This window comes from Gekko japonicus, unplaced genomic scaffold, assembly GCF_001447785.1.
Source record: "Gekko japonicus isolate JY-2015 unplaced genomic scaffold, Gekko_japonicus_V1.1 scaffold479, whole genome shotgun sequence".
In the NCBI taxonomy this organism is placed as follows: Eukaryota; Metazoa; Chordata; class Lepidosauria; order Squamata; family Gekkonidae; genus Gekko; species Gekko japonicus.
The window spans coordinates 549,384-574,740 of NW_015169185.1; the positions used below are offsets into that span (position 1 = coordinate 549,384).

Sequence of the window (25,357 nt, forward strand, 5' to 3'; positions counted from 1 at the left end):
CCAGAACCAACAGGTTGAAATTAAATCAGAAGAATTTTCAGCTAAACATTAGGAAGAACTTCCTGACAGAGTGGTTCCTCAGTGGAACAGGCTTCCTCGGGAGGTGGTGGGCTCTCCTCCTTTGGAGGTTTTGAAACAGAGGCTAGATAGCCATCTGACAGCAGTTCAGATTCTGTGAACTTAGGCAGATCATGAGAGGGAGGGCAGGAAGGGTTGCATCAGTGCTTAGTTCTTGTGGCCCTTTCTTACACGTCCAGGGAAGTGCTGATTGCCACTTTGGGGTCAGGAAGCAATTTTTCTCCAGGCCAGTTTGGCCAGGGATCCTGGAGGTTTTTTGTCATCTTCTGGGCATGGAACAGTGGTCACTGCGGGTGTGGAGGGGAAGGTATTTGTGAATTATCTTGCATTGTGCAGGAGGTTGATGACCCTGGAGACAGGTGCGGTGCGTCCATATACCTGGGTTAGGCAGTTAAGAAAAAAGAAATTAGCAATTTCAAATCGTGTTTTTCATTCTTCCTAAAATGCATTTATGTTTGAAAAATTGATGGGTGCACGGGGGGGGGGGGGGAAAGGGAAGCTCAGTGTGCAAAAAAACCTGGCACCGGCCCTACCTGGAGGTCTTTTTCAACTCTATGAGTCTATGATTTTATGATAGGTAACACTTTAAGTGTGATGCTGGTGATGGTTGTAAATAGAAGGGTAGAAAATAACCAGAGTGTCCCATAGATTTGCTAATGACTCAAAGAGATCAATTTGCCTTTAAAGATCATCACGTTAGGAAGAGGGCCGGCAGGTCTGGCATCTCCTACAATGGTGACACAAGCATCCAGTTTCTTCAGCAGGTTATGGAACTTGACTGTGCTAAAGCAGCTGGGAAAAGTAGTTGGGAAGATTATATTGGAAACCCTCAGAGGACTTTTAAGAAGATGCTGGTAAGTGTAAGGTGATACACATTAGGACAAAAAAATCCCAACTTCAGGAATATGCTAATAGGGTCTGAACTTGGTGAGTCTGACAGGGAAAAGAATCTTGAGGTCATAGTTCAATGAAAGTATCAGCCCAATGTGCTGCAGTAGTGAAACTGGCAAACTCTCTGTTTATTAGGATTATTGGGGCCCCGGTCACACGGAAAGTTGCCGCGGGAGAGGCATGGATGGTGGGCAGATTATCCGGGCGCGATCACACCCCAACATTTGGGAAGTGGAGCGCACCGGTGGCTTACCGCCGACAATGCGCCTTAAAAAATTAGTACCTCCAAGGTACTAGTAAACGTTTGCCATGGGCTGCCTCCAGACACCCGTGGTGTGATCGCGCCAGCGTGCAGCATTCCCCTCCGGTCCCTCATTTACCCGCTGGTGCCAAGGGAAGGACCCGTGGTGTGCCGCCGGCACGTCTGATCGCGTAATCGCGCATCAAACTGCGCTGGGGCAATTAGCCACGCCTCCCCCCCGCGATATCTGACCTGTGTGACCGGGGCCTGGGAAAGGCATTGAAAATAAAATGGCCAATATTATAATGCCCCTGAATAGATCTATGGTGTGGCCTAATTTGGAGTACTGTGTACAGTTGTGGTCACCATATCTCAAAAAGGACATTGTGGAGCTCAAAAAAGTACAGAAGAAGGCAACCAAGATGATTAGGGAGTTGGAGCACTTTCCCTATGAGGAAAGGCTGAAGAGTCTGGGACTTTTCCATTTAGAAAGGGGGGGAATGATAGAGGTTTATAAAATTATGCATGGGGTAGAGAGAGTTGACAAAGAGAACTTTTTCTCCCTCTCCCAAAATACTAGAACTTGAGTGCATCCAGTGAAGCTGTTGGATAGTAGATTCAGGATGGACAAAAGGAAATACTTCTTTACACAGCAAATGATTACAATGTGGGATTCCTTGTCAGAAGATGTAATGCTGGCCACAGGAATAAACAGGTTTAAAAGGGGCTTAGATAGATTCATGGCTAGTAGCCATGGTGATGGAATGGAACCTCCATGTTCAGAGGCAGTCAACCTCAATCCCAGTGCCAGGAGGCAACATCAGTGGAAGGCCTCAGTCTCTATGCCCTGTTGTTGGCTCTTCAGAGGAACTGGTTGGCCCCTGTGTGAGACTAGATGGGCCACTGGTCTGATCCAGCAGAGTTCTTATTTTTTTAATGTTTGTAAGAAGTCATTGATGTGTGTCATGAGTAAGCTACCTGCTACAAACGCTGTGAACAAGTGGAAGGGATGGAGCAGAGGAAGGAAAGAAATACTTCTCCTCTATTTCCTCCACCCACCCCCACAGACTCATTTGAACTTTGAATGCATTTAAGAACTGCCCTGCATCTTTTCTGTATTTCTTCTACCTCCACCCCTGAAATCTAGAATGTGTGTGTTAAGTGCCATCAAGTGACTTCTGATTTATGGTGACCCTATGAATTAATGACCTCCAAAACCACCTATCCGTAACAGCCTTGGGGCCATGGCTTCCTTGGTTCTCATGTTGGTGCTTCCTCTTTTTCTACTGCCTTCAACTTTTCCTAGCATTATTGTCTTTTCTAGTGCATCTTGTCTTCTCATCATGTGACCAAAGTACGATAGCCTCAGTTTAGTCAGTTTAGCTTCCAGGGAGAGTTCAGGCTTGACTTGATCTAGAACCCACTTATTTGTCTTTTTGACAGTCCGTGGTATCTATGCAACTCTCCTCCAACACCACATTTCAAATGAATCAACTTTCTTCCTGTCAGCTTTCTTCATTGTTCAACTATCACACCCATGCATAAGGCGCCTGAATGCTTCAGTCTGGCATCCCTAAGACCACTAAAGAGTATAACCAAGATCTCATGAAAGATAGCTCTTTCATGGATTAAGGATGGCTGTTCTGCTGAATTATTCACAATGTCTCCACAGGAATTTGGGAACATTGTAACTCTAGTACTATCTAAAGTCAATGACAGATTTTAAATAGCATGGTGCTTGACCATTCTGCCACTTTTTTGGCAAGGTTTTTTTTCCAGGTTGCTATAATTTAATGGGATTTTCATGTAGTTTTTCATTCATCCTAATCATAAAGTTACCTTGAGTCCAGATTCAACTGTACTTTGGCTTCCAGCTTCCTTTAAAGTCCGTCATAAAAACTTCCATCATAACATGCCTCAGTATAGCATGCAAATGCATGGTCCCCTAGAGCACCTTTGCAGAGTGAATGTATTAATGTATAAAATGTTACTTTGCTGCTACTAGAGTGAAAGATGTAATGGAGTCTGCATTTCTTAAGCAATGTGGGCCACTGTATCTGAGAAAAAACACTGTTAAGAATTTTGTGAAACTGTGTTAGTTTTGATTTTCCTTTGGCAAGAATGTAGGTGCTTTTTTAATATTAAAAATATAAATCTTTTGTTGTAGTGTTCTTGTTTTTAAGACAAAAACAAATGCTTTGGGAGTGACCCCTTTTCAACATGAATCAGGACTAGTATAATACAGATGTATTCTTATAATACTTTAAAACTTTCTTCCCAGGGTTTACCTTAAAGAATGGGTGCATTAAAAAAAAAATGTTATTTGAGTAAGGTTCGTTCAAACTCTGGCCCCGTTGGAATTCTGACCATTTACAGAGGCCTTAGTGAGTAGAAACTGGTGTTTGTAACACTATGTAAGCATTTTCTGCATTCAGCTTTTGGTTACTAAACCAAAATGGCTCATTTCCAATATGGTGCCTGTTCCATTCTCTTATGAAATGAAATGCTTCTGCAAAGCTTGTTTAATCTAAAATAATCTTCTGAAGCTTTTATTGGATGATTTTAAAGGTTTTTAGTTGCTTTATATAAAAAAGCCTTTAACTGTTGTTTAAGATTTAAGAATGTACTTTGAAAGTTGGAGTTGTCTCTGGGAAAAATAGTCTTAATTTATGTTGACCTTTCTTTCCTTTGAGTATTTAGTCTGCATTCAATAAAATTTTGATGACTGCTCTTTAGAAGACAGCTGTACGATGTAAAGTATTATAAATATTCAGCTTTCCATTCCTCGTGTTGCCATTAACAGCTGGGCATCCAGTTCAGCAGAACAGATTTTACAGAGAAAGCTTGGCACGTTCCTGAATCAGTATAGTGAAGAAGACGAGAAAATAGTTTCTTATGGTTTGGGGACCTGTAAAGACATAGAGCATCTGTTCCCTAGTTAAGTCATAGTCTGGTAGCACTGAATCATGTTAAGAGCTAAAATGATGTGAAGAACTACTTCTTTCACCTTGAATGTACTGGGGTGTAAATGCCTGATACATTATTTCTGTGAATAACAAAATAATTGTGATATTTACATGGAAGGTAAGTTACTGTGCACTTGCATGCAATTATATTTCTTATTAGTATTTTATAGGTAGCATATAGGGTTTTATTTAATTGTTTGGACAGTACGACATCAGTATCCCAATTTGAACAGAGTTGTCCCCATTTGTGTAACTGAAGAGGTGGGTTTTTAGAGCGGGCACCAACAAAATGTTATAAAGCTTCTACAGCTTGTATTGTTCACTAGCTTGTTTATTTCTTTGTTTTGTATGAGGTTAGTTTCTGTGGTGTAAACGCATAAGATGATTTTTATCATTTGATAGCCTCCATGTATGGATTTTTCCAGTACAAAATTTGCTTTTGAAGGATGATACAACTTGCTTCCCCCCCTTTCTTTTACAGTGTTAAGAGAGCTTTGAAGTTGGACTCCTTTTCCACAAAAAAAGTAAGTCTTGTGTTTCTGTTTCTATGATTAATTTTTTTCCCTAAAATATACATAAATGATTGGCAGTTCACTGAGGCTATCACAAATTACTTGGCAATCCATAATAAAGCCTTTTTGAGTCTGAAGAAGAAGTGACTGCCAGATGTCTTTGGGAGAAGAACTGTTCTTATACAATAATCTGACTTGCATGAAGCAATTGACTATAACTGAAGGAATTGCAGGGTAATTTTTTATTATGTATACACCTTTTTCAAATGCCAAATGAACTAGGGACCTTGTGGAAATCATTTATTAGAAATTAGCTCTGTAATTGGAGGAGAAAATGCACTACCATCTCACTGTACATATAACAATATGGGATTATGATAATGCAGTAATCTGCATATTATAAACTGCAAAATTGAAATGAAAACATTAAAGACATTTTTATGTTGAGAATGTAATTACCTCTCTCAGCTAATCTAACATAATGAAACGATTAAATACTAACACTGCAATAAATTTCCCCTACAGTTATCACAATAAAAATAAAATTGCTCTGCTCTTTCTCTCTTTCTTTCTTTCTTTCTTTCTTTCTTTCTTTCTTTCTTTCTTTCTTTCTTTCTTTCTTTCTTTCTTTCTTTTTTGTAAAATGTGGTCAGTATCTATTTCCAGAGCCATCATGTCACGACATATTCCCGTTTATTACCTTCAAATACCAACTGTGGGTGCTGCTCCAAGCCCTAACGCAGAGGAGTTCATGAGGCAGGTAGCCTTAAAGGATGCAAAATTGAGGAGGAAGCCTTGATGTACCTAAGTGGTTAGTCAATAAAACAAGCCTCCTGTTTCATGTGCCCACACCCACGCTTCTTTTATAGGTGGCAGTCTTTAGAGGTCTCTGTGGTACTTAGCAAAATCAGAAAGTTGGCAGTGTTAAAATATCTTTTGTATACTTTTTATGTTTTAAAAATGACAAAATACAGTAGAGGCACTAACAAAAATCATTAGCAATTTAATTAGCAATTTAGTTTTCCATTACCCACCTTGTTGTGCTCCGAATACAGCTGTGACTGTAATTATGCATCTGCTTCATTGGTCAGAGTAACATTTTTAGAGGCGAGTGGTTCAGCTTGAAATTATTCTGTTCCACCCTAAAGCTGTTTTTTCCCCCTGAAATGAAAATGGGAAAAAAATATTTTTGAGAGAGAGGAACTGTTTACGATGCTTGCAGTGTTAAAAGCTCAGAGCTGGAAGCCTGAGGTTTTCTCTTCTAAATATTAGGGGTGGGATTAATCAGTGTAGCTGTTGATGGACATGGATTGTTCCTTCTCTTATTGGTGTAAATGCTTTTTTCTCAAGATTAATCAAATTGTTAAATAGTGAAAAGGAAAGAAAATACAAACCTGCACAGTGTTACAGGTTGCTCAGAAGTGGCTTACATGTACAATTTTGAGCATGCATGTAGGGGAGACACAAACAGAGGATGTAAAGGTAAAGCCAGAGATGGTACTAGAAATGTATACATTTTGTGAATTTAGCCTTGTTGCAGAAAGTTTTCAGCTGTATCATTGCCTTTAATAAGACATGGATGGTGCCTGCTTTTTAAAGTGCCATAAGACTTTTGGAAATACATAAAAATGGAAAATTTATATGGAGTCTGCTTTTAATCAGATGAGATTGGGGGAGATTATGCAAAAAATGGCAAAAACTCTGGAATAGAAATAGTTGCTATTTTTTTTTTGTTTTCCATGCAGTTGTGGTTATTCGTTATTTTATTAGACAATATATAATTAATCTGCTTGAACTGTCAGAATAGCTGTTTACACATTTATGCAGTTTGCCCCAGCTCAGGATTCAGCTCTGGAAACAGCCTTTAGTGGCAGGATCAGGGAGAAGAATCTTTGAATAGTAACTAAGAAGAGAAAGTGTATGAGGATGTCCAGATTGCATTTCTCTTGTGATTGAGGAAACTCAAAGCTCCCCTTTAGATCTGGGATTTAAGAATAATGTTTCTACATAAACCTAGAGAAAGCACATCTTCTTATGGAAAGTAGCCACCATGTAACGTAAAAGTTCAGGGAGAACAATGTTGTTTTAAGTGGGATGTGTTCAGAAGGGACACGAAGAATATTATTTAATCTGAAATAAACTGATTTGCTTTAATATTCAGAATATACTAAGTATTTTCTCAGTACATAGTCTTCTGCAAACAGCACTTCTATATATATGAAGTCATGACCACGTAACTTTCTGATCTGCATACCACTTAGACTTGATTCAAATTGTACCCGGGCAGCACAGATTAAAAAAACCTCATTGAGGAACATACATAAATAGTATGTGTCTCAAGGGGGCTTGTGATGTCAACGTGGCTCCTTCGGATTGATTCCTTAATCCAGTGGAAGCAGTGGCAATGCTGTACTAGTAATATCTATATTAGGCCTTCCTGTGTGGATTGCAGCCCACTTTTGCCACACACCATTGAGCTAAGTGTAGATTTATTGTAATGTGCAAATTGGAATGACCACAAATGCAGTTTACAAAATTTATTCCACATAGAAATGTTAGGTATCATTAAGATAACTGAGGATTGCCCAAACTATACTTTATTAATGTATGTTTAGTCTTTGTTTACATTTAATTGTTTATATCACAAGTTGTTTTAAAAAGATATCTAGAACTAAACAACTGGAAATAATATATTTTAATTTCTCCATAACATTCAATAATGTAATTGACTGCTATAGGTGTTTCACCCTTCTAGCCTCCTGGTTTTTAAAGTCAGGAATTGCTAAATACTAAATGCGTTATTATTTTTTTTTAAGAAACCCAAAAAGTACAACCATTTAACCACATCCTTGGAAACCTCCTTTTTTTTTCTTTTTTTTTTAGTTTGGCTGCTATGCCTAAGCCTCAGATCCATATTTTTGCCCCTTAAAGGCTGGAAACATAGTTTAGTCTGTGAAAACTGGAGTTCTTTCATCTGTGGGCCACCTGAAATGCAGCAAGAGATGCATGACACCCTCCCCTATTCTAGAGAGAATCATCGCTTTCCTTCATATGAAAATAGAGAGGCTGCAGTGTAGGTGATTAAATTTGAAAGGGAAAATGTGGCTTTCAGTGCATTTTCCTTATGCCACTTTTATTGTTGTTTTTAGGACCCCACAACACCACTGGTGATGAGGAAGAAAAATGGCAAGTCTTATTCACCAACAACAGGAACATGCCTAATCAGTCCATTTTCAACTCCCAGGAGCAATAATGTACAAGAGCACAGAAATGGTCTATCAAATGGTTAGTTGAACATTCTCTTCTAGTTACTGCAGAATTTTTCTGGTTGTTGGCCAAGTAAAATTCTTGATTTAGTAATTTATGTCTTACATGGTATCGTTTCTTTCTCTCGGTAAATTTGGATCTTCATGGATCCAACTTTTTTACATCTTTCACAAATACATGTAGATGATTCTCCTTTAGCTTATTTTGTTTCTCTTTGCTCACTGAAAAGAACAGAAAGGAGTTGTGTTGGAATGTAATCTTGTGATCTACCACTTGTAATTTATCATATTTAATATCATCCCCTAGTATTTGGTATCTCAAAAGGAGCTATACTGTGCTTTAATGCTGTAGAATTTTATTTTAATAATTTCCAGCACTGTACCTCTGGTACTGATCTTGTGTAAACCATCTAACATTTTACAAACAGCGAGGCAGTGTATAGAATTAACAGCGAAAACTTGCAGAGTACATTGGCACAGGGTGTTTCTGGAGTACAAGTTTTTTTACTGCTGTCTTTCATGAGTTATCTCAGTCTTCAACTTCATAATAATTATGTTTTCAGTCACTTACCTCTGTCTTTGAATACTTGTTAGACTATTTCATACAAAAACATGTTAAAGGCTTCATTTTGGTAATGCATCATTTCCACACACAAAAAATCATGCATTTTCAGGATCCTTAGCTGAGTGTTGAATAATATTGGAGTTCTGAAGATTCTTTTTTTAGAAGTACTGCTGCCTTTGTGGATGCAAAAGTTTATATGTTCAGGTTTTGCAATTTAACTTTGTTCCACAGTTATGTGGGATTGGCTGGAGTACTTTTCATCTAGTCAGGAAGACTCGGATAGCATTCTGCCTTTCAATTAGATTTCCTTAGTTGTCCTTGAGCTTGCTAGAGACAGCTGTATTTACATCCTATATCATAATATCATATTCACATGCACACATACTCCCAGAGCTTCAGAAACAAAACTCTAGAATGACAAGGAACTACTTATGCTTCTACCCTTGCACTTTATAGCTATGTGTATGTCATTTATTTAAGAAATTTTAGTGTATTTTCAGTGGAGGGCACTGGTACTTCCTGTTGGACAGACCCTGATGCCTAGGAAAGGCTCATAGGAAAGGCTCATTAATCAATCCTACTACTGCCTTAGGAAAGAACAAGATGTGACAAGGCCATCACTCATATATCTGCCCAAGTCATTTACAAAGCATCTGGATCAAACTTCTCCGCCTTCCATTCCTTGCCTCCCTGCAGTTGCTTGCTCCATGTGCTTTGCTCCTTCCCGGGTTCTGAGGAGGAGGGGGAATGTCTGGAGCACTGGGCTCAAAGGATGGTTCAACGTCCCTTTCTTCCACAGTAATCTTTGCTAGTCAAGTAAGAGCCTAACCCCACCACATTTTGTATATAGACAGGACTAGACCATCTGGTTTGATAGTTAACATCCACAGCTGAGCCAAAATAAAAATGGCTCTGCACATGAAAAGGGGGTGTTTTTGCCCTTTTCAGTTCTGCATTAATGACTGGTAATATCCATGTAAATGCTTAAACATTTTGAAAGTACTTCCCTGTTCCAGTGAGGGGTGTTGGTGGTAAGTTCCATCAAGCTGACTTACGGTGACCCAGTCACGGGGTTTTCAAGGTAAGAGACAATCAGAAGTAGTTTGCCATTGCCTGCTTCTGCGTAGCAGCTGTGGACTTCCGTGTTGGTTTCCCATCAGAATACTAGCCAGGGCCAACTGTACTTAACTTCCAGTATCTGACAAAATCAGGCCTGGGCCATCCAGGTTAGGTTCCAGTGAGGGGAGTGGTGGTCTTTTCCTTTCAGGCAAAGTGACACTGGATGATACCTAGGTGAAAGACTGTGTAATCTGTGTAGTAAAATTGGAGTCTCACATTGTCCTGTACCTTTGAGTTGCTAGCTCATAGTCTGGATCAGTGTGAAGCAAAAAACTTGCTCTCTTGCTTCATTGTCTACTTGTAAACAATTGATTTTACTGTAAAACAACTAGTGGTGCTGTAAAATTCTTCAGAATATCTGCTTTTCCTGTCCTGTAAATACATATAGACATTGAATGCATCTATACAGGCCTCAGGCTGTGAGTCCTATTATGTAAACCCAAACTTCCTACACTAGTAGTTTCAGTAATGAATTATGGAATTGTAGAAAAATTATGCTTTTTGGTTTAGCACTCAGGTATCAAGTGAAGTGGCTGAATAGGAAACATAGAGGATTGGATCCAGTATGCCTATATTCCTGGCTTCCCCATACCCCCCCCCACTGCTATTCCCAGAGTTTTGGGGCCCTGTATGAAGCAATAGCAAGCTGCAGTGAGGAGGGGAAAGAGGGTGCCTCTTACACAGAGCCCCACTGTAGAAAGAGGAAAAGGGGACCTGACGGCCTTCAGAGGGTAGGAGAAAGCTGTGCTGTTCCTTGCATAAGAACTGGTGCTCTTGTAGGTCTTTTGTGCATAGAGAGGCTTTGCAGGCCACCTCAAATTACTTTGTATGCACTCTATAATGTGTAAGGAAAAATTTCAACACACTTGATGAAATAAATACTTGTATTTGCCCTATATGTTCCAGGGTATGGCATGAGCAGAATTAGTGTATATGCTCAGAGCTAATGCAGAGAAAGTTAATTTCTTCTAATCCATGTAGAAATGCATGGACTTAAATTAAATCATGACTAATGTGTTCCATTGAAGATCAAGTTTTAAATCTCATTGTGTAGCTGGTGCCAAAACGAAGTGCATTTTGTTATCATTCTTGAGCCCAGTTGGACAATCTTCTAGGAAGACTGAAGACCACCTTCCTTTCTTAGGAAGAGACAGTTACTATTTCATTTGGCTGAATTTACACAATGGAGTTGTCAAGGAAAGAAACTGGCTTTAAAAATTATGTATGGATCAGGTATTGAAGTGAAAGACAAGAATGACCTAGCTCTTTTGGCTGAAGGTAGATATTTCAGGTCTTTCAGTCATATACCTGGTCTACCAATTAAATATTTTGCAGTGTAATAATAAGCAAAGTTATAACCTTCTAAGTCCACTGAAGTCAACTCTGCGCTGGATGGCACTGATACTATCACTTTCACAAGTATTAGATGCTGTATTACTATTACAGAATACAGCTAATACTATGGGGAGAAAGACAATATGGCCAGTTGATAGTTTATGTACCTTTGCCAGCTGATCCTGTCCTATTAAATGAAAGCTGGTACATGCATATTTGACATCTAAAACAATGCAGTATACAATTTTAAAACCCCAAATGCTGCAGTTAATAAATATGCACCTCTCTTTTTTCACTATTCATAAGCGGTTTTATATTTTTACATGTGTAAGTGATCTTTTGGATTTTGCACATGCTTTATTTCTGACAAAAAAATGGGGAAAATGCCTGAAGGAATTAAATGTCTGTGTATTGGGATGTCAAAGGCAAAGGTGAGTGTGTGCTATATTTCCATATTGTAATTAAATATGGGCATAAGGGAACAGTCCTTTTGCACATAAAAAGATGGATCACGTGTTCACAGCTGACATTTAGATGGATAATTATTCAGCAAAGTAGCAATAGCTTCCTCTTTCTAGTTTTACCAGACTGCAAAATGGTGGCAAGAACACAGATTCCAAACTGTCAAAAATCTTTACTTTTCTCCTCCTACGTATTTTAACGTTTTTGTTTTTATCTTATAACTTAATGTTAAAATTATTTTGTTGTTGATATACGTATTAACATAATGGCAAGTTTAATTGAGCTAACTGAATGACAGTAGGCTCTAAAATTAATACTTTTTCAATCTTAAATGCTTTTCTATATAGGATCTTCTTTTCTCTTTGGTTTTTAACGTGTTACTTGGCCCTGTGCTTTCATGACTGAATTCAAATTTAAATAAAAATCTATTATGGCATATTTTAATAGTACTAATGCTTGCTGATCATGTTCTTTTATGTGTTTTCATAGTACATAATGAACACACATTTCTCTGTGAACAGCTGTAGCCTTGTGAGGATCCATTACAATTATTACAGAATGTAAAACATCTGGAAATTCAATCCTTCCTTAACTAAGTGGAGGACTTAATAGTATGAAAATGCTGTTTTGTGAAGATGTGCAGCATACGTAGTTGCGATCCCATCTCAAAGATGCGTTGAATGTCCTTGGACTCAACAACAAACTTGTGTCTGTTTTGCCAGCATGCCTTCTTTGGGGTGATCTTTCCTTCACTTCAGGATTAATAGCTCTGTTTCTTTGACATCAGTTCTTTTCACATGTTCTTGCATTTTGCTATTTCTTCTTCAAAATCTGTTCACAGTTTAATGGAAAACCTGGATTTCTATTTTTCCTTCCATGTTGGTCTCTGCCCTACTCTGTTACTCTGAATTAACACATATTTTTATGCAATTTGGGTGCATTTTGAATCTTCATTATCCTCCCCCCCCCAGCATAGCCTGCTCTACAGACTTGCTGTTTTCACCTGTCTAAAATGTAGTGTCTTCTATCTGTTTGTACTGCTTTTTTTAAATTGTTTCCTGTCTCCATTACTGTAATATTTTAACTGGATATCTTGCATCATCTTATATATGCTTTGCATTAGTATTGCGTATTTCCATTTTTCTTTTTGCAGTCATGTTTCTCTTCTCCCTTTTAAGTTAATTTTGGTTTATAAAATGAGAACTCTAATCAAGTATGTTAATGGGAAAAGACACCTGTTAAAATGGAATTTCAGAAAAGGCTTTATATTTGGCTTGTGTAGATTATGGTAAATGTTGTTCTTATAGGACAAGTGTCATTTTCCAAGTCATTTTTCCCCACTGCAATTAGTGTACAAGGGAAATAACTCAGCAGGGAGGCTGGGATATAAATCGAATTAAATAAATAAACCTCTGTAACATCTTTATTCCTAGGAAACAGAAAGGAAGTCCATGGCTTGCTGAAGAGCTCATCCAAACAAGGACAACCTCAAATGGAAAAGAATGACAAGTAAGCTTAGCTAACAGTGGTAATGATAATAAGAATGTACGTGTCCCTTCTTGTAGTATTCTGGCAATGCGGGCAGAAGCATGTCAGCAATCTTGGGGTTTAATGCAAAGGTGTCAAACATGTGGCCCAGGGGCTGGATCAGGCCACCGGAGGGCTTTTATCAGGCCCGCAGTGGAACTGGCTGTCTTCTGCTTCTTCTTCCTGTTCTGCTGCTGCTGCTGCATCATAGGTTTGCACACATGAACAGCATACTTAAAATTGCAACAGCACAGACATTTTGATGCAATAATTCAGAGCAAGAGGTGTCAGTTATCAGACACTGTTAAACAAAATATTGCAAGAGTGCTAAAGTTTTAAGCATGGTTTTATTTTAAGTAAAAAAAAACCCTTTGTGTTTGTGTCCTTTATAAAGTTTATATCTCCGCTACCTGGCATTACATTTTATGACACACATGGCCCGGCCCAACAAGGTCTCATTTATGTCAGATCCGGCCCTCATAACGAATCAGTTCGACACCCCTGGTTTAAGGCTTCTGTTATCAAAGCAAACCAGGTGCTTGACAGTGGCAGGGCAGATCACCTGCCCCTTCTTAATTTCACCTTCTGAGGGGAAAGCCAATTGCTTTGGAGGGATGGTACTTTGAATGAACAGCTAACATTTCAGTGGGATTTAGGCACACCAAACTTTCTCCAGCTTGCATGCTGCTAGTCTGATGGTGCTTCTGCACAGATTAGCTTTATCAATGCAATGTTTGGGGAGAGCTGGGAGGTGTCCCCTAGGGGAATGAATACTGTGTTCAAAACAGCAGCTAGTTAGATGCCAAGAAAAAAACATATAAACAGACACCTACACACTAATACTTTATGTGCATTTCCAGGCTCTTTATGTTGTAAAGGAAAAAATATGTAGTCTGTTTCACTGGTATAGATACTTACCTTGGCATGTGGCCATATGTTGTTATCTTATAGTGGCCATTGTCTATTTTTCTTTATGAAGGACTGTAGTTTATAAATCCTGTGTGTTCCCTTGATGGTTAATAAGTACAAGAGAGAAACACAATGAGATCCAGAGAGGTTTCCCAGCACAAGCAATCATGGCTGATCAGTTATAGTCCTGCACAAATGTCACATTTAACCCATTTGTGGTGGGGGGGGAGTTTAAAGAAAAACTATATTACTTGCAAATTCACTTCTTTGCATCGTTTCAGTTTCAGGAATTACATTATTGTACTTAAGTTAATTTTTGTGTGTCTCCTCATTTCTTTAGATTCTTAATGGCACAACCTGCAGTTGAGGATTCAGTGGAAAGATTTCTGCAATTGAGGCAGACATTGATCAGTTTACAGGCATGTTAACATGTCCAGCATCTTTTATTCTTTTTGTAAAATGAATTTTTTCTTTTATTGCATTTGGTCTTTACCATTTCATTACATGTGACCTGAAGTTAATTCATGTTAGTTCACTGGAGTTTTGCTTTGTGCATAAAAAGGTAAAGGTGTCCTTGCTCGAAAGCCAGTCGAGTCCGACTCTAGGGTTGTGGTGCTCATCTCCGTTTCAAAGCCAAAGAGCCAGCGCTGTCCGAAGACGTTTCCGTGGTCATGTGGCTGGCATGACTAAACACCAAGGCGCACAGAACGCTGTTACCTTCCCACCAAAGTGGTACCTATTTATCTACTTGCAATTTCTTGCTTTCGAACTGCTAGGTTGGCAGGAGCTGGAACTAGAGACGGGAGCTCACTCCGTCATGCGGCAACCCAGGTCTCGAACGGCTGAACTACTGACCTTCCACAGCCTGCAGTTCAGCATCTTAACCACTTGAGCCACCGCAGCTCCTTAAAGGTAAAGGTTCCCTTGCTCGAAAGCCAGTCAAATCCGACTCTAGAGTTGCGGTGCTCATCTCCGTTTCAAAGCCGAAGAGCCAGCGCTGTCTGAAGACATTTCCATGGTCATGTGGCCAGCATGACTAAACACCAAGGCGCACGGAACGCTGTTACCTTCCCACTGAAATGGTACCTATTTATCTACTTGCAATTTCTTGCTTTCGAACTGCTAGGTTGGCAGGAGGCTTTGTGCTTAGGACTGCACGTTTCCTAGTTGCCAGTTCTTCAAGACTGCTACTGTAAATCCTAAGGGAAAGAATGCTAATACAGGGTAAATTAATACTTCTTTGAGTCCTTGAAAGAAGAAGAAGATACACAATGTAATACATAAGTAAGCCAAAATTTAGTGTGCTGTGTAGAATACCATTGTGTGTGCTTTTCCATCCATCCGTCCGTCCCACTTAGTGGAATCCTCACAAAATATTGGTGTAGCTTTGTAGTTAAGGTGATGCAGTTAAGGTGCAGTCTAGGTGATGCTTGCAGGAAGGATCTTTGCCTCCTTCCCTTTCTTTCTGCAGCTTCCTGATTCCGTGAAAAGCTGCTTGTAAGAATCAGCGAACCTTTGACAAATGGCATGGACTGTGGCTCTGGAGCTGCATTTTTGAAGGGGGAATCCCCCACACTTCATGAACATATAGAATTTGGGCAGGGGCAGAGGGAATTTCCCCTTTCCTCCATTGCCCCCCCCCCCACATGCTATGCTGTGTTTGAAGGTCTCTTGACTGGGGAATGATGACAGTGTGAGCTCTGTCGGCTCATGGTTGTCTGAACTCAGTGAGTTAGCCTTCAGTTGGAAGTCTACCTTGATCATGAATTCTCCAACTGTCATTGTGTCAACTACTGTCTCTCCCCTTCCCCCTCTGTAAAATAGGGATTCATAATACTACTCTACCTGACAGGGTTGTTGTAATGTACAACGTGCTTTCACGTACCTAGAAAAAGTACTATATGAAGCACTGTTATTTTTTCATGTAATTCACTGTCACATCTGTTTTACTGAATGAGGAGTGAAATGGTCTTCTGAGAGCACAACTGGATGAGATGCTGAAGATCCATGACTGGATCTCCAGATGCTTTTAATTTTCTTTCAGAGCAGGTAAAGAAAGGGTGAGGATTAATCCTTTTCCCCTGTATTATTTCCCTGGGAGCAACTGCCTTCCACACATAGCTTTTAAGTATCATGGAAAGGAAAATGTATTCAATCCACGTCCCTGTTGGGTAAGTTCATAAGAAAGTAGGAAGTCATTTGGGTATGTTGGTCCCAGACCACATAGAGCAGGGGTGTCAAACATAAGGCCTGAGGGCCGGAACCAGCCTATCCAGGGCTGTTATGTGGCCTACGAGCAACTGGTGCAAGGGAGGGAACAGGACGCTGCTAACATTTTATCGGGGTTAAGTTTCAGCTTATTTGTCCGGATCCACTCCAAAACTGCTTCCAGGCACTGGTTCAGGGGTCACAGCCTCCCTAGGGTCAGCTGGGAGTGTGAGATAGAGATGTGTCATTCACGTATTGGTGGAAGTGTGAGATAGAGATGAATGTCACTTGGCATATCGGTGGCAGCCCATTACGTATACAATATCATTCAATAAAGAACATACAATATCAAAAAAGTTCAAATATGATTTGTACAAATTTTTCTATGATGCAGTAAGTTTCATATAAGTCATACAGATACAAGTAACAAAGAATCTGGATATTAATAACTTATTGATCTTCAATAATAACTAGACATAAACAAAATAATACTAAAGAACCAATCATGCATAAAGAAAATTACACAAAAAAAATGGAAAAGGAATTGCCTATTACATGTTTTTCATAAGCATAATTTCCATAAGGATCTGAGGTATAAATATCTCAATACAAATTTCCTATATAGGAAACAAACATGTCTAAATGAAAATCATGCCTCAGTGTAAAGGTATTAGATTAAGAACATCATAGAAACTTACAACTTACCAAAGTATATAATTTCTACAAACAGGCAACCAGTCATAATTCTTTAAGGGAAAGCAACTCCAAAACGTCTATCTGCTGGTATTGCCTCTAAATGATGAAAGAATAATAAACTAATATACAAAGAACGAGGCAACTCCTGATTGTAGAAAAGGTGTGCATCTGCTAGAGGCATTTAAAGGAGACACATAGATTACAAGAAGCAAGACAGTTCCAGCGCCTTGTTAAGACCGAAAGTATGGTAAGATTTTAAGCGATGAATATAATGCCTTCTGTAAATTGATTCTATTATATAGGTAAAGTAAAGGTTCCCTTGCTCGAAAGCCAGTTGAATCCGACTCTAGGGTTGCGGTGCTCATCTCCGTTTCAAAGCCGAAGAGCCAGCGCTGTCCGAAGACATTTCCGTGGTCATGTGGCCGGCATGACTAAACACCAAGGCACACGGAACGCTGTTACCTTCCCACCGAAGTGGTACCTATTTATCTACTTGCAGTTTCTTGCTTTCGAACTGCTAGGTTGGCAGGAGCTGGAACTAGAGATGGGAGCTCACTCCGTCATGCGGCACACTTGAGTCTCGAACGGCTGAACTACCAACCTTCCACAGCCTGCAGTTCAGTGTCTTAACCACTTGAGCCACCGTTGGTAATTAGAGTTTCTAGGACCAAAAAATTGAAATCATTAAAGGCAATTTACAATCGGGAGACATGTTTGTTTCCTCTTTATCCAAGCCTCTTTATCATGCTGGACAGGTCAGAATAGTGCAGGTATGGGGAGCAACAGGGAGCAGGGCAGCAGGCAAGGAAAATGTCTGGTAGCGCAAAATGGCAGGGTGGATTCCTTCAGGCTGGTCTTTCCACAGTTGTTATTGGGTGTTTGGGCATAAACAAGCATTTTAAAATTATACAGTACATTTTTTGTCCATCTGAACTAGTAAAACAAAAAAGTGTGGGAGATTTTGGAATTACATTCTTTAGGTACTTCAAGAATGAGATTTAATTTTTAAATTTTTCTTTCAGGCTTTAGAGGGCACCAGAGAGCTTGAAAATGTTTTAGGTGTTTCAGACAACTCCTGCAACTTAAAAAGTGAAGTGAGAAAAAACAAAATGCTAAGTAAGAAAGACCGTTTAAAAACATAACTTGCTTTTTGTGATATAATTAAGATATATTGTTCATGTATTTAACGTTAATGTATCATATAAGAATATTATGGGAAATATTATATATAGCAATACAAAAAACTTGTCATTGATTCAGTGATACAGAATCATAGAATGTAAGAGTTAAGAGGAATGTTGGAGGTCATCGAGTCCAATCCCCTACTCAAGGCCAGTGTCTTCACCCAACCCACAAAATTCTGAAGATACTCACATTAAGCAAAACAGTTAAAATACTAAAGATCACTGTAGATATAATTCAAGGTGATTTATATCATAACACTGTGTTCTGAGTACAATGCATGGAGTTATTGATTTTAATGTGTTCTTGTATGAAATGGATAAGAATGACCATAACAGCTATAATCCATAGTATGTTAAGCCAGTCAAACACAAATGGAAATTTAAGATTCCAGCAAGCAGCTTCAGGAATGGCATACATGTTTTCTATTAATTAATGCTGATTTCCTTTATGGTCACCATAGGTTGTATGCGTAATTGTGTGTGTGTAAGTAAAACGTTAACGATAAATACATGTGCATTTTACCCCTGACTTCCTAATTTCAAAAGATTGATGTTAGTATTATTGCTTTGCCAGCATTCAGCTTTATATAGACTCTTGAGTGTATCTGTAGATATCATTGTGTGAGATTTTATTATGATGTTCACAAAAACTCAGGAATGGCTATACCAGTAGGCCACATAAAAATAATGTCCCCTTTCTTTGAAAATGAGAAAAAAATAATTGCCCGTATTCCCTTTGACCATCAAGCAGTGTCTCACAATGAACTATTTTGAAATAATTCTAGAAATTAACTAGAATATTTGGAACTGCCATATACTGAACCAAATCGTTGGTCTATCAAAGTCAGTATTATCTACTCTGACCAGCTGTAGCTCTCTGGGCGTTTCAGTCTTTTGAATCTCTTGTTGTTTTTCACTGGAGGTACTAGGAATTGAACTGGGAACTTTCTCCCCCGATACCTTCAGATTCCAATAACATTTAAAATAATTTGGTGAATGTAGGAGTTTGACAAACCACCAGGAACAACAAGATGGTAATTTAGAACTCCGAGATCCTGAACAGCTGAGTAGGGGTAGTAAAAATTTTGTTTTTGGCCTAGATGCTACAGTGCTCAAGGTTACCTGTGTATATAATAGTTTTAAGTAGAATCCTTTGTGTTGGAGAGTAAAGGTGAGCTAACATATTTTTACTGGTTTTGCACATTAAAATCATACGAGTAAAGTTTTCATAATCTCTGAATGCATTTTGTTCATTAGTGGAACAAGTAAGAAAACTGAAGCTGCTGAGAAGAAGCCATGGAGGCCTTCCTGCCCAAGGTACTTTATTTTTAAAAAATAAGCACTGTGTAACATTTGCTTTGATGAGGGGCAGTTATCAAAGGATTCCATTTATTGGGTTTCTTCTGAAACACTTGGAACACTCTTTTACGAAAGACCACATTAGATTTTCTTTCATTGCAACCAAACTAAATCAACCCTCCCCCTTTTGATTGTATGATACTTGGGCTGTTTGCTTATATAACCTGAAAGCAGACGCTCCTATCTGTTCAAAGTGTAAATACCGTAGATGTGGGTCTGTTTCTGTCTATATAATTTTTTTTATCCCACCTGTCCTCCAAGGAGTTCAGGGCAGCACACAAGTTTCTCCTCCCTCCCTGTGTATCCTCACAACAACCCTGTAAGCTGGTCAGGGTGAAAGACTGGCCCAAGGTTACCTGGTGAGTTTTGTAATAAAGTGAGGATTTGAACCTGGGTCTCTGAGTTTCTAGTGCAGCTCTCTAACCACTGCACCACACTGGCTCTGGCACTAGCCCATGTGGTATTAGCAGTGTGGGTTATTGATGAACGTGTATTTCATTTCTAAAGCACCAAGGAATACAGTTGGTCAGTTTTTTGTACTTGAAGCATGAACTCTGCCTAGTCCTTATTACTAGCACTGAGTTCCAAAGAGTGATCTGCAGCTTATACAGTGATGTGATCCCTTCTTTCATGATCTAGAATTTAACAAATATGCGACACTTGTAACCAGAGGCATTCACTCATGAATGTGTGGAAGTTGCATCCTTCTAGAAGGCAAAACACTTATGACTCTTTGTTTGTATCCCCACACAGATAACTGAAGTGCAGAAAGCAGTGATTGGGTGAGGGGTGGAATATGGATCAGAGCCATGGGGCCAGAGAATGCGGAGATTTAATGCTTTTCCTCAGTTTGAAATTCCTTTCCCCATTCCCAGGCTGCTTTAAGCCCCAAGTGGGGGGGATGACATACCCATATTGTACCTGTCTTTCCCCCTTTTCAGAGCTTATAGCAACCCAGGGGGCAGTGTTCCCTCTAAGCTGAGTTAGTGTGAGCTAGCTCACACTTTTTTAGCCTCCAGCTCACACATTCTTGTCTTAGCTCAGGAAGGATGGCTCCAGAGCAAACCAATTTATGCAGTAGCCAAATCACTCACTCACAACTTTAATGCCAGTAGCTCACAAAGTAGAATTTTTGCTCACAAGACTCCACAGCTTAGAGAGAGCATTGCCAGGGGGCCCATTTCTTACCCAGGAAAGACCACATGACGGGGGGGGGGGCACTGTGCTTTACACAGCTCAGATATATGGGGATCTGAATGTGGTTCCCACCATCATGTGTAGTTTGGACCTAATTTCTTTACTATAATCACTGAAGTCCCTTTTGGTACGGAGTGTTGTCAGCTGCTGTGGGGCCTCCTGTTTCACATCCTTGAGAATGCTGACTGTCATGTGCATGTAACTAATATTCATTAGGGACCCAGAGAGAGAGGCGTAGAACTTTGCCAGATTAAGTGCATCAAAGAATTTGCATTCACATTGAGACTTTCTATTGCATGCAGCAGGATGGTTGGTCTTCTTTCATGGGACAAGTTTTTCAGTGTTTTCTTTTCTTTTCTTTTTGAAAGTACCCAAGGGTACACATTTATTGATTTTCTTATTTTCCTAAACACAGACATAAGCAACTACAACAAACAACATATAAACCAAGAGACTTGTTACAGTTTGTTACTACCCCTAATCCATCGCTTCAAAGTTTTTCAGTGTTTTCTTTTTCTTTCAAAAGATGCCACTCACCTAATTTCCATAAATTATTTAGTGGTTTTTTTAGAGCAGAAACTGTTTCACTATGGGAAGTAGTTTAATACAAACTATTTGAGGATGGCTAAAAAGGGTGTGTACTGGGTTTGACTGGTATGTGAGATCATAGAGTCCTTCCTAGCCCCGTGTTATGTGCATTCTATCTTCTGCTAACTTACATATTACTGCAAAAAAAAACCCCAACAACCCTCTATATGGCAGCTGTCTTCTGAGGGGGTTAATTTTTTGATTACAGCAAGAGGTAGCAATGTCACATGTCTTACTACAGATTAGCCACGGTGAATTTATTTTCTTTTAAGGGTGGGGGAGGAAGCCATGCTGACTAATCGAAGACATGCATGCTCTGGGTATCCATAATTACTTACAGCTGCTCAGTACAAGGCTATTTTACTGCACAGATGTCACTTCTGTTTCAGGTGGGCACCATAATGTTGACAGATTCATGCCTATGTTGCTATTGGTACGCTTGTCAGGAAGACAGAGTGGGCAGATGTAGTTCTGCGTACATACTGTAAGTGATGAGGGGAATGCACTCTACACATGCTCTGTTCTCTCCTTTATTATTTACATGGTCAAGGGCTCAACCTTTAATACAGATTAAGCTCTGATGGATGTGAGGGCGATCTGGCTGGCTAGGTGGGTGTCCCCTCCCTCCCTCACCGCTCCATGTGCGTCCCTCCTGAAGCTGTGCGCTCGGTGGAAGAGGACGACCATCCCAGATAGGAGTGTACCATTCTTCAATTAAGCTCTGATTATTACTCAGACCCCATTGAACAGAATTAAGGTTGCAGTCTTCTACCCAGAAACGTATGTATATTTAACTACCTGATCTCAGCATGGACTTAACCATCTGTAACTGGGCACAGTTGTAGTCAGAGTGTTCTTGGCATCATATTGTGAACACCTTATCATGTGGAAAGGAAAGTTTAATTCTGTGGTTCTGTGCTGCCTCCTTCTGTAGCTTTACCTTTTCTTCCTTACCCATCTCACCTTGTCTTAAGTTCAGGTCTTTGAGTGAACAGTAAAGCCTTGATGCCTCTCAAGGCTTTAATAATGATAATAATATTTCTCCAGGGTCTATCACTAGAGGAGCTGAAAGCACTTTACAAACATTTATGAATACAGCCTTGCCACATCCCAAAGACATATGATCTCTATTTTATGAAGTCCCATTTCAGCAAGATACTTAAGAGCATGCTTTGCATTAAGAGTACAAGGAGTGTCTTTGAGTTCACCACTTTTCTAAGTTGGGGGTCCAAGTGAAGAGGTAGGCATATATTTGAAAACAGATACATTCATCGTACAAGCTTATGATGAGGTTAAATAAATGAGCAGCTTCATGAAGTTCTTTGGAATACCCCTTGCTGACATCCTTGTCAAATTTAAGTTTGAATGCAGTTCAGAAGATTTTTTTCCAAATCCATAAATGCTACATGCATGTCACACACCAGCCTGACATCACACTTCCCACAAAACTAACCAGGAAGGGAGAGTGTAAATCTCAAAATTAAAAGGTGGAAACTCTCCCAAAAAGTTTTTAAGACATACTTGTCTTAAAAACTTTTTGGGAGAGTTTCCACCTTTTCATTTCACGTCACACTTTCGACATGCAGATAAGTAAACAGCAATAATAACAACCTTGCTCCCATGACTAATACTGCCCTGTTTTACTGTCCTGCCCATGCTTGTGTGTGTGTCAGAGAAGCACTTCAGTGGATCTGGGAGACTCCTCACTTGGAAGTTCTTATTTCTTTCCTGCATGAGTGTCTACCATAGGTACTCCAGGGTACGGAAGTGTTTGAAAATGCAGTTTGTTTATTAAAATGCTTATATACTGTATTTATAGATACTGAACTCAGGGCAGGTTTACAAAAATAAATACAACTATTTTCAAACCTCCACAGCATAAAAACAAGGGGCCTAAGAAGAGAAAAACAATATAGCTGCTGACTAAATAAAGAGCTCTTTTAAACAAATCCACTTTACACAGCTTAACCAAGGCAGAAAAAGATGGTACAGACCAAATCTTCTTTGGCTGCCAGCTAATAAACGGTCTCCTAATACTCCAGGACTAACATTGAAAAGGTCCTGGAATGGGCCACCACAGGCCTCACTCTCCTAGAGGAAGGGACAGAAAGGAGGATGAAGAGTGCAGCATGAAGACTGCAGCTGATGTACAGGCTCATGTAGGAAGAGGTGGTCTTCAGGCATGCAGGATCAGACTATGTAAGGCTTTAAAGTTGAACTTTCAAAAGTGTTAGTCTGTTGTAGAGAAGTAAAACAAATTGTGGCATATTTAAGACCAACCTTCCTGGAAGCAATTTCTCTGTAGACTTTTGGTTTATCTCAGGGCAACTTCATCTCTGTTTAGCTCAGTCCCATGAGAGGCTCGATCTCTCTCAGTATTAATTAAGTGTAACAACCACATCACAGCCACATCCATTCTAGTCCCTTGGAATTATGCAGAGTGATTGACTACAAAACTCCATGTGCCGCTGCTGCTCCCCTTCTCACCACTCCCCCCACCCATGATGAAGAAGAAGAGATTGGATTTATATCCCGCTCCTTCACTACCCAAAGGTGTCTCAGAGCGGCTTATAAACTCCTTTCCCTTCCCCTCCCCACAACAGACACCCTGTGAGGTAGGTGGGGCTGAGAGAGACAGAAACTGCTCTTTTTCAAGAACAGCTGTGCCAGAACTATGGCTTGCCCAAGGTCATCCAGCAGGTGCAAGTGGAGGAGTGGGGAATCAAACCCGGTTCTCCCCGATTAGAGTCTGTGCACTTAACCACTACACCAAACTGGCTCTCAATTCTGGTTATAAATGATTCTGGTTATAAATGTTTTTGTGAAATTTTCATTTCATATTATGCATCTGAACAACTGAGGTCTGACTCAAGTTTATTTACTTAATTATTTATGCTCACTGCATGGAGCTCATGGCGAGCAGGTTTGTTTCCTTGAGGCTAGGGTTGCCAGCCTGGAGCAGGTGATGCGGAAAGAGAGGTTTGGGGAGAGACCCTCAGGGACTTCCCAGAACAGTCCCACTCCTGTGCTGGCAGCTCTTCTGCTGTTGTGAAGAGTGAGAGACTCAAGGTCAGAGGGCGTCAGTCTGAGGAGGAGGGATGTGATCCCTTAGAAGGAACCCCTTTGTTGGGCAACGGACCAATGTCTTCTCACACTGAGGATACCTGGAGAGAGGGGGGCTTCTGATAGTAGGTGATTCAGTCATTCGGAATATAGAGAGTGGGGTCTGTGACAGGCGTTTTGGCTGTATGGTGACTTGCCTGCCTGGTGCAAAGGTTGCGGACATCTCCTCAGAGCATTTTGGCATCCACTAGCCTCTTGGGGTGGACCAATTTAATCTTGTCTCCCCTGCAGAATTTAGGAGGGGAGGGGGAACCATCAACAGCACAGTGACAATGGCCAGGAATAGAAAAGAGCAAGAGTCCAGTAGCACTTTAAAGGCTAACAAAATTTGTGGCAGGGGAAGAGTTCATATCCTGCCACAAATTTTGTTAATCTTTAAGGTGCTATTGGACTCTTGCTCTTTTCTACTGCTACAGACAGACTAACATGGCTACCCAGCTTGATCTAATGGCCAGGAATGTGCTTGGTACAAAAAAAGTTCCAGCATGGGACTTCCCTCTTGTGTTAGGCCACAATAGCCTAGTTCTTTACCAGTCTGGCATCAAGAGCAGAGTGGACTGGTAGCAAGCTCTGAAAAATCTCCTACTCTGTCCTTGTATGGCCTGGGTGACTCCATCTTTGTTACATGGCTGGTGCTTAGTTGCCTTGAGGCCTGTGGTAAAAGGTTGATCGGCCACTCCCAAAAGAACTCTCTCATGCTTATTAGCAGCGCTATCTTCAAAGCCTGGGTTGCTTCTTCCTCCACTGGAAGCGAGGTGCAAGTCGGGCTGGCTCATCCAAGTGTTGCGGATAGCTTAATCATTCTTTGACTCGTAGTCAGCATTAGGGTATAAGATGTGTAGTTTTAGTCATGCCTGTGGTCTTGAGGTCTGGCTAAATTCCGCTGTGTGCGCGGGCACTCGAGGCCCAGCTGATGGAAGCCCAGCCTGCATCTTCTGCAACTTTGATGCGTTATTAAAGATCTCATTGTAAGTAAACCCAGATCTCTCATATCGTTTCTTTGGGAATTTCTGAGAACCTATGGAGCCCTGGCCAGAGTCCATAACAGTCCCCTACTACAGACTTTCTTACTACTCCTGTAGGTCTCTCCCCGTAAGCCGCCCTAAACTGCACTTTCAGAACTCAGTGCCA

The 25,357-nt window shown here is 40.1% G+C and overlaps 1 protein-coding gene across 1 annotated transcript in view; it reads left to right on the top strand.

Moving 5' to 3' along the window:
• The window catches only part of ITGB3BP (integrin subunit beta 3 binding protein), a 48,729-nt gene that overhangs the window by 3,859 nt on the left and 19,513 nt on the right, over positions 1 to 25,357 (top strand). Inside the window, exons 2-7 of the mRNA XM_015416177.1 lie at positions 4,658 to 4,700; positions 7,838 to 7,973; positions 12,869 to 12,944; positions 14,212 to 14,290; positions 17,798 to 17,891; positions 19,217 to 19,276. Of these exons, the coding sequence (XP_015271663.1) occupies positions 4,658 to 4,700; positions 7,838 to 7,973; positions 12,869 to 12,944; positions 14,212 to 14,290; positions 17,798 to 17,891; positions 19,217 to 19,276 (488 nt within the window). The remainder of the gene's footprint in view (positions 1 to 4,657; positions 4,701 to 7,837; positions 7,974 to 12,868; positions 12,945 to 14,211; positions 14,291 to 17,797; positions 17,892 to 19,216; positions 19,277 to 25,357) is intronic.